Below are 11,878 nucleotides of genomic sequence, written 5' to 3'. Positions count from 1 at the left end.
GTACATGGATGCATACAGATACGCACGTGTCCATTTATCTAGTTACCTGTGTATCCGTATACATTAAAAAGGAAAACCACACAGTTGCCTTATCCAGGACATAACCTTCTCTAGGTTATATTGCAACCCTGTACACTGATGCATTGATCAGGCTAAGGTTATCCAGTGACACTGGGAAGAAAATATTTAGGGATATTGATTAGTTGGAGACCAGAATGGACTGCATAGCCTTGATTCCTTACCAATTTTGGCTCATTTGCTGGCTTTTCCTCTTTTGATACTATGTTTCACTTTACACCCGCTGTTTCCTCACTTATGTTTTTATAGTGGTTTTACTTTTAGAATAATGTATGAATTTTATTTTGCCTTAGTCTTCTGATATTACTCTTATCTCTTTCTTCTGCATCCTGATTCCAGATCATGAAGAGTGAAGTACTGAGAGTGACCCATGAGCTTCAGGCCATGAAAGACAAGATCAAAGAGAACAGTGAGAAGATCAAAGTGAACAAAACCCTGCCGTACCTTGTCTCTAACGTTATTGAGGTGAGAGCGGTGCGCCCTCCTGCAGCAACGTGAGAAGTGTGCGCAGTATGTATCAGGAGGGAGAAGGGCAGGGGAGGTCATCAGTAATTTGAGACACGGCATATTCTCAAACTGCTGATCTCCTGGAGCCAGGACTTTCGGGTTTTGGAAGTGCACATCGCTTGTCCGCTTCTTGTCTGGGTCGTTCCTTAGGTGTTGGCTACAGGTGTTCACCTGTATGTTAACAGCCATCAGAGGGTGACACAGCCTCGCTTAGTGTAGACTTGGGCGTGTGAAATTTGGTGCGTGCTTTCTGAAACTTCTGCGACAGTGAATGAAAAGCGGTGGCTCTGTTACTACATCACTTCTTTTTGTAATTCAGTAATTTTGCTAATTGCTAAAAAATGCTGACAGTTTTCTATTTTTAAGAAAGGCGGTTGGCTTGTACTAGTGTTTTAGAACTTAACGAACTTAAGGCTTAATGTGAGCTGCTGTAATGGGAGGAGAAATCGGTGCCAAACACTACTTTGTTCTGGACTTTATAGCGTCTTTCTATGCGCTGTTGTGTGCTGCTTTATGAGGAAAGGAAAAAATAAATTTTTTATAGGAGGGCTTTAATGCTTTCAGGATTCTACTGCTGATGGGTGATGGGAAGTTTTATTTCTCCTAGTGCGTGTAATTTAGAAGTGTTAATCCTGGGGTCATCCTGCTAGCCTGGTTACATTGTCATGAAAACTCTCACTCTGGTTTTCAGCTGCTGGATGTTGACCCCAATGACCAGGAGGAGGATGGAGCAAACATTGACCTGGATTCCCAGAGAAAGGGCAAGTGTGCTGTGATCAAGACGTCTACGCGCCAGGTAAGACCCATGTGCCCAGCTAGGTGTGAAGAGTGCCGAAAAGGACCTTATCCTAGTACGGCTGGTGTTGCTTACTTTGATTCCTTTCCTACAGACATATTTCCTGCCTGTTATTGGGTTGGTTGATGCTGAGAAGTTGAAGCCTGGAGACCTAGTGGTGAGTGATGCTGTTGTGACTTTTAGATACAATGTTGGCCAGAAAATTGCATATGTCTTGCCCTTTAGAAAGGAGATAAATCTGTCCAGATTTCTCCAAGACCATTTCTGTACTAAAATTTTAATAAAAAGATATTATGGATTCAGTCGTATCTGTAGTACAGAAAAGTCTTTGCGGGGGGGTCTTTATACATACAGTTAGGTGCTGAAAATTTAGGTATTCCCTAATAAGCTTTCTAAAACCAGTATTTTGTACCGTAAGTAAATTGGGCCCCTTCTTTTTAAAATGTGCTAGGTTAGCTGTGGCGTTGTCCACTGCGCCAAGCAGTGATGATTTGATGAGTGCCAGTGCCAAAGCTGGTCCTGCGTCCTTGAGGTCTAGTTAATCATCTTTGCTTGCATGTTTACTAATTGCTATCTGAAGGGCCTGTTAAAAGCAAAGGACTTGTGTTTACAGGGGGTGAACAAAGACTCTTACTTGATCCTGGAGACTCTACCTACTGAATATGATTCACGGGTGAAAGCCATGGAGGTGGATGAGAGACCCACAGAGCAGTACAGTGACATTGGTGGGCTGGATAAACAAATCCAAGAGGTGATACTTTATGTTTAGTTTCTGCTCTGACAGTTTCTGGTCAGTCTTTGAACTTGAGCTGTAAGCAGGCAGCCTGAATCTGTGGAGTAGAACGGGTTTATGTATTAATGTTTTTCTTCTGCTGTAGCTCGTGGAGGCCATTGTCCTGCCAATGAATCATAAGGAGAAATTTGAAAACTTGGGTATACAGCCGCCCAAAGGAGTCCTTATGTATGGGCCTCCAGGAACAGGGAAGACGCTTTTAGCTCGAGCATGTGCTGCACAGACCAAGGTAAAAGGAACCTTTGAAAGCGTGTGCGGCTGTAGAACAGTACCTGAAAAAGTAACACCTCCAAGGGGAGAAGGGTCATACATGCAAACTGGTGTTACAAAGGCTGGGATTTTCTTGTCTGCTTGCTTGCTTCCTTGTTTTAATTAAGGGCTTCTTGTAGTACTCAGAACTGACCCTATTGAGAAACGAGGCATAGGATTCTCTTTCACTTCCCAGGCTACGTTCCTGAAGCTTGCAGGTCCACAACTTGTGCAGATGTTCATTGGCGATGGAGCTAAGCTGGTACGCGATGCTTTCGCTCTAGCCAAGGAGAAAGCTCCTTCCATCATCTTTATTGACGAACTGGATGCCATTGGCACTAAAAGGTGAGGTGTAGGCCATGTTGCAAAGCTCTCGGGAGCTGCCTAGCAGCCCCCTTTGCCTGTGTATGTGAGGGAAGCCTAGCTTAAAGCATGGCCTATTCAGAAACAGAGCATAAAGCCAATCGTGGATAGCAGGTGTCACAGCCCTTGGGCTCATGAGCGAAGTTCATGAGACTCGGGATCTATCTGATCGTCTCCTGCTGTAAGAAACTGTTTTCTGATAACTGCATCAGGCACATGGAGATGTTTACCTTCATTTACTACTTGGGCCTGGACAACATTAGCCCCATTCAGCTCTAAGGACATAGTAAGACTTTGCTGCTGCTGACAGTTATTCTGGTCGCAGCCCTCATCACGGTAGGACTTCTGTAGTCTCAGAGAGGAATTTGGAAGACCTTGGCCAAGGAGTCTGAACTGCAGTCATGCTGTCTTTTTACGTGATTAAAAACATAGGGGCAGGGTGGTCAGGTTCACACTTACAGTTTTACCCTTGTTTCCTCCTCAGGTTTGATAGTGAGAAGGCTGGTGATCGGGAGGTGCAGAGGACCATGCTGGAGCTGCTTAATCAACTTGATGGTTTCCAGCCCAACACACAAGTCAAGGTTGGGATCTAGCAGGGAGTGCTACTGAGGTCCAGGGCGCTCTAGCAGGGGATGGAAAACAATGTCCAGGGAAGAAGCTTGGTGGATCCCTGGGGAGAAGAGGCCTATCCTCCAGGTGCCTCAGACTGATGACCCTACTTCTACTTAGGTGATTGCTGCAACCAACCGGGTTGATATCTTGGACCCAGCTTTGCTCCGCTCTGGACGATTAGATCGCAAGATTGAGTTCCCGATGCCTAATGAGGAGGCCAGAGCCAGAATTATGCAGATCCATTCACGCAAAATGAATGTCAGGTATGGAAGAGGCGTGGCCTTCTGGGGCTATGTTTGTCACTCGTGGTACCTCAGGGCTGTGTTGTGGTAGGTGCTGTCTTTTGTTGAGAGCTCACTGTTGGGTTTTAAGGAAGCTCCATGCCTTGGTTTTCCTATTTGGTCCATGTTCTCAGATGTTTTTTCCCCCCCCTCCTGCTCATATCAGCCCTGATGTGAACTATGAGGAACTGGCTCGCTGCACAGATGATTTCAATGGAGCCCAGTGCAAGGCTGTGTGCGTTGAAGCGGTAAGTATTGCTCTACATCAGCCAGCACTGACGGGAGGGAGATGTGAAAGCTAGCATGGAGTAATTACTTTGAACTGGTGCGGTGCTCACATGCCCTCTCTAAATACTGTCTCGTTGGGCAGGGGATGATTGCCCTCCGCCGTGGAGCTACAGAGCTCACCCACGAGGACTACATGGAAGGAATCCTGGAGGTTCAAGCAAAGAAAAAAGCCAATCTGCAGTACTATGCCTGATCTCTGCCCAGTTAAGGTTGTGGCCTTGGCACAGGACAGGACTAGACTGGACTGTACCACTTACTTTCTGTCTGGAAAAAATAAAGCATTTTTTCCCTCTAAAAACAAATCCGTGATGTGTTGGGGCTGTTGCCCTTTCTCGGTGGTTCTACACCTGCAAAAGGGAAGGTGAGAACCTCCTGTCCACAGTGCCCATCATGCTGCCTTTGGAGCCTCCTCCTGCTAGAACTGGATTAAATCCTGCTCTGCTACTTCTGGATGAGGACCAACAGGTTATACTGCAGTAAGTGTACTTTGAAATTGATGATCTGCAGCTCACGCAGCACCCCCTGTTTTTACCTGTGCAGCCAGTGAACAGACTGTACAGCTTTGTTAGAGTCTTTGAAGCTTCTGAACTAACACTCATTTGGCAAGGGAGAAGCGAACGCGATTCACACATGAATGATGTTTTAACTTTGTCATTTTAACTTAACTCTGGAAGCTTTAACCCTATTGATGATATGTATGTGAGCTCTCTGGTGAATTAGTCTGGTCATTAGTCAGAAAGAATTCAAAGTTTCATCCACTGAGCAAGTCTTTCAGTACTTTTAATGCCAGTTGAGAATTACAACTTCCATTTAAAAATTACACTTTTCATAAATACACTGACTTTAGCATTAAGTATCTTACATGCCACTGTATCGTATTTTAAATACAATGTAAACATCTCCAAATGCTGGCCATCTCATCTTTACCTGTGCAGTTTTTGGACGCTTGGGAGAGGGGCGGGGATGTGAGGGAAGAAAGAATAGATGAATGAAAGAAAAATGCACCCCAAAGTACTTTGGCTGATGTTCCTGAGTTAGCCCTAGTACTTGCACTGGTTCCAAGGTCCTTACTGCTTGTTTTGGAGAGGGAGCTTGTTCCAGCGGAGCATGCGTGTTCTTGACACGCTGTGCTCAGGGGTCATTTGACGTTAGAAAGGGGTGAGTGGTGAAGTGAGCAGAAGCCACGCGTTCCTGAGGAAAATACATTGCGGTTCCTTTGGACGTTAATATTAGAGGGGGCTGTACATCTTCTGCTATTTTAGCAGTACTGCTATTTGAGCTCGGGGAGAATTACTCATCTCCTTTCACAGAACAGGAGTTGCACCCACAAGTTAGTTGGGGGGTGAAAGTTGATCCCAGCAGCTCAAACTATGACATACTTTCAGAAATATACCCTGGCCTCTAGTGGAATAGTTATAAGCTGCACGTTGCATACATCTCCCCATTAAAACAAGAGTGTGTTAATTAGCCAATTGCGTAACCTTACCTGTGTAAGAAGCTGAGGAAAACTTTCCCCTCCTTTCCTAAAGCCAGTAAGAGTTTTCTGAGAGCCTTGCTGCTCAGTTACAGCCGGCTCCTTTTGGAAACAGCTTTAGTAGTGTGTAAATAGCTGATACTACAGCATGGAATAGCACAGATTTCTGATTTGCATGAATTAATACCAAAAATGGGCTAATTCTTTGGCCTAAACCTCGGCTTAGATCAAGGTTCTTTTGGGAAATGATGGCCTGAGCCAACACTAGACACGCCTGTTGCAAAAGTGTTCAAGCCAACTTCACGTAGCTCCTTGCCCTAATTTGGGTCTGAATTACACAGACCTGCAGCAATAGAGTTGGTGCGTAAACATCCCTTACAACTGGACAATAACAGGACCATGGAGGTACAGTTCAAAAAACAGCACAAAAAAAGACACAGCCTTGGACTTAATCCCCTGTAAACAGAAGAAAAACAAATCAAAAGAACTGTTCCCCTTAAACCATCAATGAGCAAATCGGCAATAATTCAAACCTGGAGTTACTTGCAATGTCCGTGTCCACGACTGGAGGCTGTAGCAGCATCCCACGGGCTGGAATTTGCACAGCTATGGCACTGTTCTCCGCACGCTGACATGCCACCTCGTCCTGTTGTTAACCCACAGCTCTGCCCAGGCTGCGCTTTCCAGAGTCTCTCCTCACTCCCTCCGAGGTCACACGGCCCCATTTTCTTGTCTGGGTTTTTGTACGGACGCCCGAGAAGTGTTGAGCGACGGGGCCAATGTGCAGAGGAACCCAGCCAGCAGGGTGAGGCCCAGGCCCCCCCAGGCACAGAACATGGACCAGCCATAGCCATGACTGATGTCCTCTGGCAGCCCATAGACGTAGCGAGGATAGCGGGATAACTCAAAATTGATCCCAGCTACGCATGTGCAGAGTGAGATGATACAGCATGTACCTGCAGGAGAAAAGCAAGAGGGTTCTACACTGCCCTCAGACAGGTTAATTATGCTCTGGGTTTTTTTCCCTTTTCAAAGTCATGAATTCTCAAAATCAAGAATTACCCTTTGTTGGTTTGTTGTTTGTTTTTTTTTGTTGGGTTTTTTTTTTTGTAGTCCTACCAGTCACTCTTCTTACAAGGCAGGTTAAAAAAAAGAAAGGCAAAATATGTAGAACTACAGGATACCTCATTTCTTCACAAGTAACCAATATTGCCTTAGCTCCCTCTGTTGCTATTTCAAACTCATGCTTCGGTTCTCCTGAGACTATTTCCAATGACTAATGTCATCAGGTTCCGGACAGTACTTGGGCAGTCTCTCCTATGCAAGGTAAACAAATGAAGCGCAGAGCTGCAAAGTGCAGCACTGCTTGGTTTCTGCTAGGAACATACAGACTCCTGCCAGCTCTAGCCTCAGCCCAGAGAAGGTGCCCAGGTTTTTGTCAACAGCTACACATTCACTAAGTACCTACATAGAGGAGCAAAAAAGCAGAAGAAACTTAGAATGCAAGGCACTCTGGTATGTCTAATATACACTAGTACACTAGACTCAAGGTTGAGGTGATAATTTTATTCTCTCAAGCTCTGGAGCTGTGTCTAAATACTACCTGTTCCACTTACAAGACTTTACTCTCTCACTGCTGTGCAATAAAGAAATGAGAATGTTCCCAATGGAAACTGCGGTTAAGCAGCACATAAGATGATCAAGGACAGCACAAGCCTAACTTCCAGCCTTTCCAGCATCACGCCATGTCAGCAGGGTGGTTTTTTCTGTGCAGCTGTCCAATAACAGCCCTTGAGAAGGCTCGCTTATGGCAAAGGAAGAGTCTCACACACACATACACACCCTCCCCCCAAAAGAAGTGGCACCAAACCAGTATCACACCTCTGCTGTTAAATCACCAAGTTCCTTGCTTGCAGCCATTGCAGATGCTGACATTGGCCTCTAGGGTAGCAGCTCTGGCTTTTCAGTAGAGCCTCATTTTTTTCATACTTGAAAGTTGCCTATTTACTGCTTGCAATTTAAGAGTCCCCCATCCTTGCAGCATCTCACTAGCTCACCCTTTTGATGCTACTATGCCCCTTTCAAATAAAGATGAAACACTGCACATTTTTTAACTGAACAATCAAAGTTCAGAAAAACCTTTGCCCATGCAGAAAGTCTGCTCCCAGCCAGGAGGAACAGATGTTAACACCCCTGGCAAGCACTGAGCTCATGTCCTTCCCACTGGGCCAATGTTCTCCAGGTTTGGCTGGGTTCGGACATCACCGTTACCCAAAGATGTGAGCATCTTTGCGCAGCAGAAAGGTGCTCTACATTGATTTCTTTTTCTTTGTTAAGATTCCCTAGGGAAAACTGAGCTGAGCTGTCTGACAGGAGCCGCAGGCTCCACACACTCAGAGCAGGCAAGAGGACTGTGCTACACACCACCTCTCCAGAGCAGAAGGCGCGTGTACATACAGCGGGGTCTACTCGGCAACATGCAAATACCCATGCAAGCACAAGTCCTGCCCAGTGCTGGAAGTGGTAACTCTGTGCTGTGCTGATGATTTGCTGCACTAAGCGCTTCATGTGTTTGCTGTGGGCTGACTTTACTTTTAAGAGCACGTCCTTAGCCAGCAATAGTGACTGTGGTGACTTCGGGAGTAGAAGCGAAAGGCTCTCACCTCCCATTAGGAAGAGCAGCCCAGCCACGTACTGCATGAGCTCCTGCTGTTTGCAGCAGCCCAACACACCAATGATCCACCCAAACAGGATGATGGAGACCGCCATGCCAATGAAGCCAGCCGTCATCCTCCGCAGATCTGAGGAAAGAGAAAGGAGAAAAGCGAGAAAGAGGACATGAACATGGCGGCACCCAGACAGGACAGCCAGCAGAGAGTCCAGACAGATTTAGATTTGCTGGTTCCAAGGTTTATACTTCACCCATGGACCCCTCTTCCTGTAGCTTGAGATAGAAAGTTTGCTCACTACACTGAAACTAAGGGAATCTGACTAACTTGACTCTCTTCTGCTGGGCACTGCACAACTAAGGAGTATTTCTGTCCTGATCAAGAGGAATACTGGCCAAATACTCCCCAACATGGGACAGAAGGGGTGCATTATGAATTCGGCAACGATTTGTAAATGTTAGTACTGCAATGGCTTTTTTTTTTTTTTTTTGGTGGTGTGGGTTTTTTTGGGATGGAGTTTGTTGGGTGAGTATCTGCTGAAAATAGAAATAAAAGTGAGAGGGGACACTGAAGAGAAGTAAAGGACTAGCACATGGAAGGCAGTGTGAACTGAAAAGAGGAATAGTGGGAGGACAGAAGCAGACAGCAGTTCAATACAGCATAATAGGAATAACTCCAGTAACGAGCTTGAAAAAAAAAAAGCTCGGGCACCAGTGATATGAACAGCACTTTGTCATCCATAATACGAGTGCTGTTCTTGTCTCTTCCTAGTTCAGTCTCTAGCTGGATTTTCTCAGCACTGAGGCTCACATGACAGGGTCTAGGCAGAATTATGTGAGACAATAGAGCTAGAAAACAAACATAGAGAGAAGCAGGAGCAGAAGAAAACTATTAAATCATTCTCAGTCACAGGCTAAGGTCAGTCATCTGTGTGGGACGGACTTGGGCATGAGGCAGCTTGTGGGCCAGGAGCTGGTAACAGGAGGTTGCAAAGACAAACTGAGATGTTCCTTAAAAGAGCTGGTTGCCAGGGAGCTGCACCTGGTGTGCACACAGAAAAATGCAACAAGCTCTATACAGATTATACGGTGATGCAGCACCTTTGCTGTAAGCCAGCTAGGAATTGTCTGTCCCCAGATACAGAATATGATTACACCTTGCAACACAGTACACACATGCCTGAATTCCTGAATTCACTGCTTAAGCCCCTCCAAATCCCATGTTCCCTTCCAATTACAGTCAGCTGCTTGCCCCTTCTCACTAACAAATACATATTTATGCTTAGAGCCCAATGACAGCTAGCTGATTCAGAGCCCTCACTTGGCATTGCTTTAAGGCCTTAAGAAATCCAAACAGTCTTGTACGCTGCTTTGGGTTACTTACGGAGCGCATGCCACTCATCCTGCCGGATGGTGTTCGTGATGTTGATGGGTAAGTTGCGAGGCAGAGAGCTGGAGGTGTAGTGGTACTTCACAGCGGTGCAGCGCTGAATAACTCCTGTAAAAGAGACATCAGTGTGAAACAACATGAAATCCCTGTGCCTTGCACTTGCTGCTGAGCTGGCTGGCCCAGCAGAGCTCACACAGGGGAAGCTTTAGTTCAGTAACAGAGCAAACGTAACCAAAAAAAGAGCTGTTTACTTCAAAATCTTTGGGGATTAGGAGGGGAGGGAGCCTTGCTACAAAGAAACACTGGCAAAGAGGGAGCAAGGTGCCGACCCAGACAGGATCCAGGAAGGAACAGCGAGGTAAATGGTAATGACAGTCACCAAAAACAGCTCCAGAAGCTTCCGAGAGAAACTGGTACCATCTCTTTGGGATGGCTGAGGAGACAAGAACGTGGCCAAGTACCAACAGGACTGCTTTGTCTCTGACAAGGCAGGGCTGAATCACTTTGAAAATTTTGAATGAATGCTGGGAAGGGAACTGCATAGGAGACACGTTTGAATTCACTCCAGTAGTCATAGGCTCTTTGCTTTACTTTCGATGAACAATAGTACCTAAGTAGGCTTGTTTCCGTTATAGTTTAAAGAAAAGTGTACCCCAGGTGCAAGTGTGAACCTACATGCACACTTCTTCTTGAAAGGGATTTTTAGTTTAGAAAACAACCGATAACAGAGAAGATACTAGGGGATGGAGGGAGAGGAAGGTGCCTTGCCCTCCCTGTTATAAATAAAGCCAGGGCAGGAGGGAGAATAAATGTGGGTGGTGGGGTGGAAGAGAATAGCCAGAAAGGTAGAAGAGCTAAACAGTACGAAAAGTTCCCCTTAAACAATGGCTATGGGGTCATTACCACTATTGGAATGGGGCAGAAGAACCATTCAGAAAGAATCAGTTGGCCGGTGAGGTAATTAAGAACAATCACTAACAGGGAGCTGCAGACTCAGTGATCAGCTTTGCAAAAGACAATAGAAAACCCAGGAGAAGAAATGGGCTTTGTGCTGCTCCTGCAGCAATGGGAAGCATGGTTTTGTTCTCTAACAACGCTCACTGGGACTGTACTGACCTGGTTCCTGCAAGGACCTGCAAAGAGGAAGCCCCCACTTCACAAGATTAGGAGTTGCACACAAGAGGCCCAGCCAAATCCAGCCATTAGGCCAGGGAAGGAAAGGTGATCTGAATTTCCCCACATTAACAGAACAGTGACATTTATTACTGAAGCGGAACAAGCAGGCATGTAAAGAACATGCCCCAAAAAGGGGAAAACTCAAAGCTAGCATTCCAAAAGCCTCTGAGCAGCAAAGCATTTCAAGCGGGCCCCCGTCCTCGGCTGTGCTTCCCACCACTCCCTTCCCCTGCTGCGGTTCCCTGCCACCTCCCCAGGCACCGCGGGGCGCTGGCAGCGACATACTGATACACAGGGTTGCTGCCCTTCACCTTCAGCCATTCGCCCTCACCCTGCGGAGCAGTGCACCCTCTTTGTGGTTATTTCAGAACAAGTCTGTAGTGCTTCCTGAGCAAATGGACAGCAAGACAACCCAGCAACAGAGAATGCCACTTCATTTGCAAAAGCTCTGTAAACATCTGAATTAAGAACTTAGGCCATATACAGCACATCACAATATCTAATTAAATTTCACCTATAACTCTTGACTGAATTCAATTTCAATACTGACAGGATTTACACGTGTTGTTGAGAAATATGTCCATGGTACAAACTAATGACATCAGATTTTAGATTACAATGCACTGGGTTCATTAAAAGTAAGATCTATGCACTTACATATTCTGATTATAAAAGTACTATATATGAAATTGTATTTTATATAAGAGGAAGGATTACTACTCTTATAGCTCGTTAAAGAAAAATCAAAGACTAGAGATGTACATCCCTTATGATCAAAGCTATGGAATCCTGAGCTAAAATGTCACTGAGAAAATCTTTGCTCTGTATTATTACAAGAGTTCACATGTAGACTAAAAGTAAAACCTCTCCACCTTCTTATACAAATTTGGTTATTTACAAGTTTTCAAATATCAATTCATTCTGCCTCTGGTTTAAAAACTTTACTCCTAATCCATTTTCCTCCAGAATTCAAATTGCTAATTTTATGTAGTTAGCACATAAAATTATATTAAAACAGCAAGTTTGCAAAACTAAGAGCTCGGGAGTTAGTGAATTTTAGGGTTTATGCTCAGCTCTGACCTCTAATCCACGGGCTTAGTGACAGCCTTTGATTACACCATCACAAGCCATTTTTCCAATAAGATTGCCATTTCTCTGAGAGCTCAGGCTGGACCTAGAATCACAGAATCACAGAATCATTAA

General features: G+C 45.3%; 2 protein-coding genes across 2 annotated transcripts; one reads left to right on the top strand and one right to left on the bottom strand.

The window, feature by feature from the left end:
- The first annotated feature begins 418 nt into the window (after positions 1-418).
- PSMC3 (proteasome (prosome, macropain) 26S subunit, ATPase, 3) lies at positions 419-4,882 on the top strand. The gene is made up of 10 exons (XM_009573678.1): positions 419-543; positions 1,277-1,381; positions 1,476-1,538; positions 1,995-2,132; positions 2,260-2,403; positions 2,620-2,768; positions 3,271-3,367; positions 3,516-3,661; positions 3,846-3,927; positions 4,050-4,882. Exons 1-10 carry the CDS (start codon positions 421-423, stop codon positions 4,158-4,160), a joined length of 1,158 nt encoding a protein of 385 aa, XP_009571973.1. The 5' UTR covers positions 419-420; the 3' UTR covers positions 4,161-4,882.
- Positions 4,883-5,843: 961 nt separating this feature from the next.
- LOC104072173 (transmembrane protein 178B-like) lies at positions 5,844-9,607 on the bottom strand (the record flags this gene model as incomplete). Its single annotated transcript, XM_009573679.1, has 3 exons — positions 5,844-6,397; positions 8,105-8,242; positions 9,494-9,607. Coding segments are annotated over 3 exons (497 nt in total), but the record flags the coding sequence as incomplete, so codon positions are not given.
- Positions 9,608-11,878: the final 2,271 nt, after the last annotated feature.

Source organism: Fulmarus glacialis, unplaced genomic scaffold, assembly GCF_000690835.1.
Source record: "Fulmarus glacialis isolate BGI_N327 unplaced genomic scaffold, ASM69083v1 scaffold45932, whole genome shotgun sequence".
NCBI lineage: Eukaryota > Metazoa > Chordata > Aves > Procellariiformes > Procellariidae > Fulmarus > Fulmarus glacialis.
The sequence above is the reverse complement of the archived record's forward strand: the minus strand, read 5'-3'. Positions and strand labels throughout refer to the sequence as shown.

Bases quoted from the DNA above. Each gene is read 5' to 3' on its own strand.
- PSMC3 (XM_009573678.1), top strand. From the start codon at position 421: ATGAAGAGTGAAGTACTGAGAGTGACCCATGAGCTTCAGGCCATGAAA. The intron at 2,404-2,619 runs GTAAAAGGAACC...TTCACTTCCCAG, and splicing joins CATGTGCTGCACAGACCAAG to GCTACGTTCCTGAAGCTTGC. The intron at 2,769-3,270 runs GTGAGGTGTAGG...TTTCCTCCTCAG, and splicing joins GATGCCATTGGCACTAAAAG to GTTTGATAGTGAGAAGGCTG.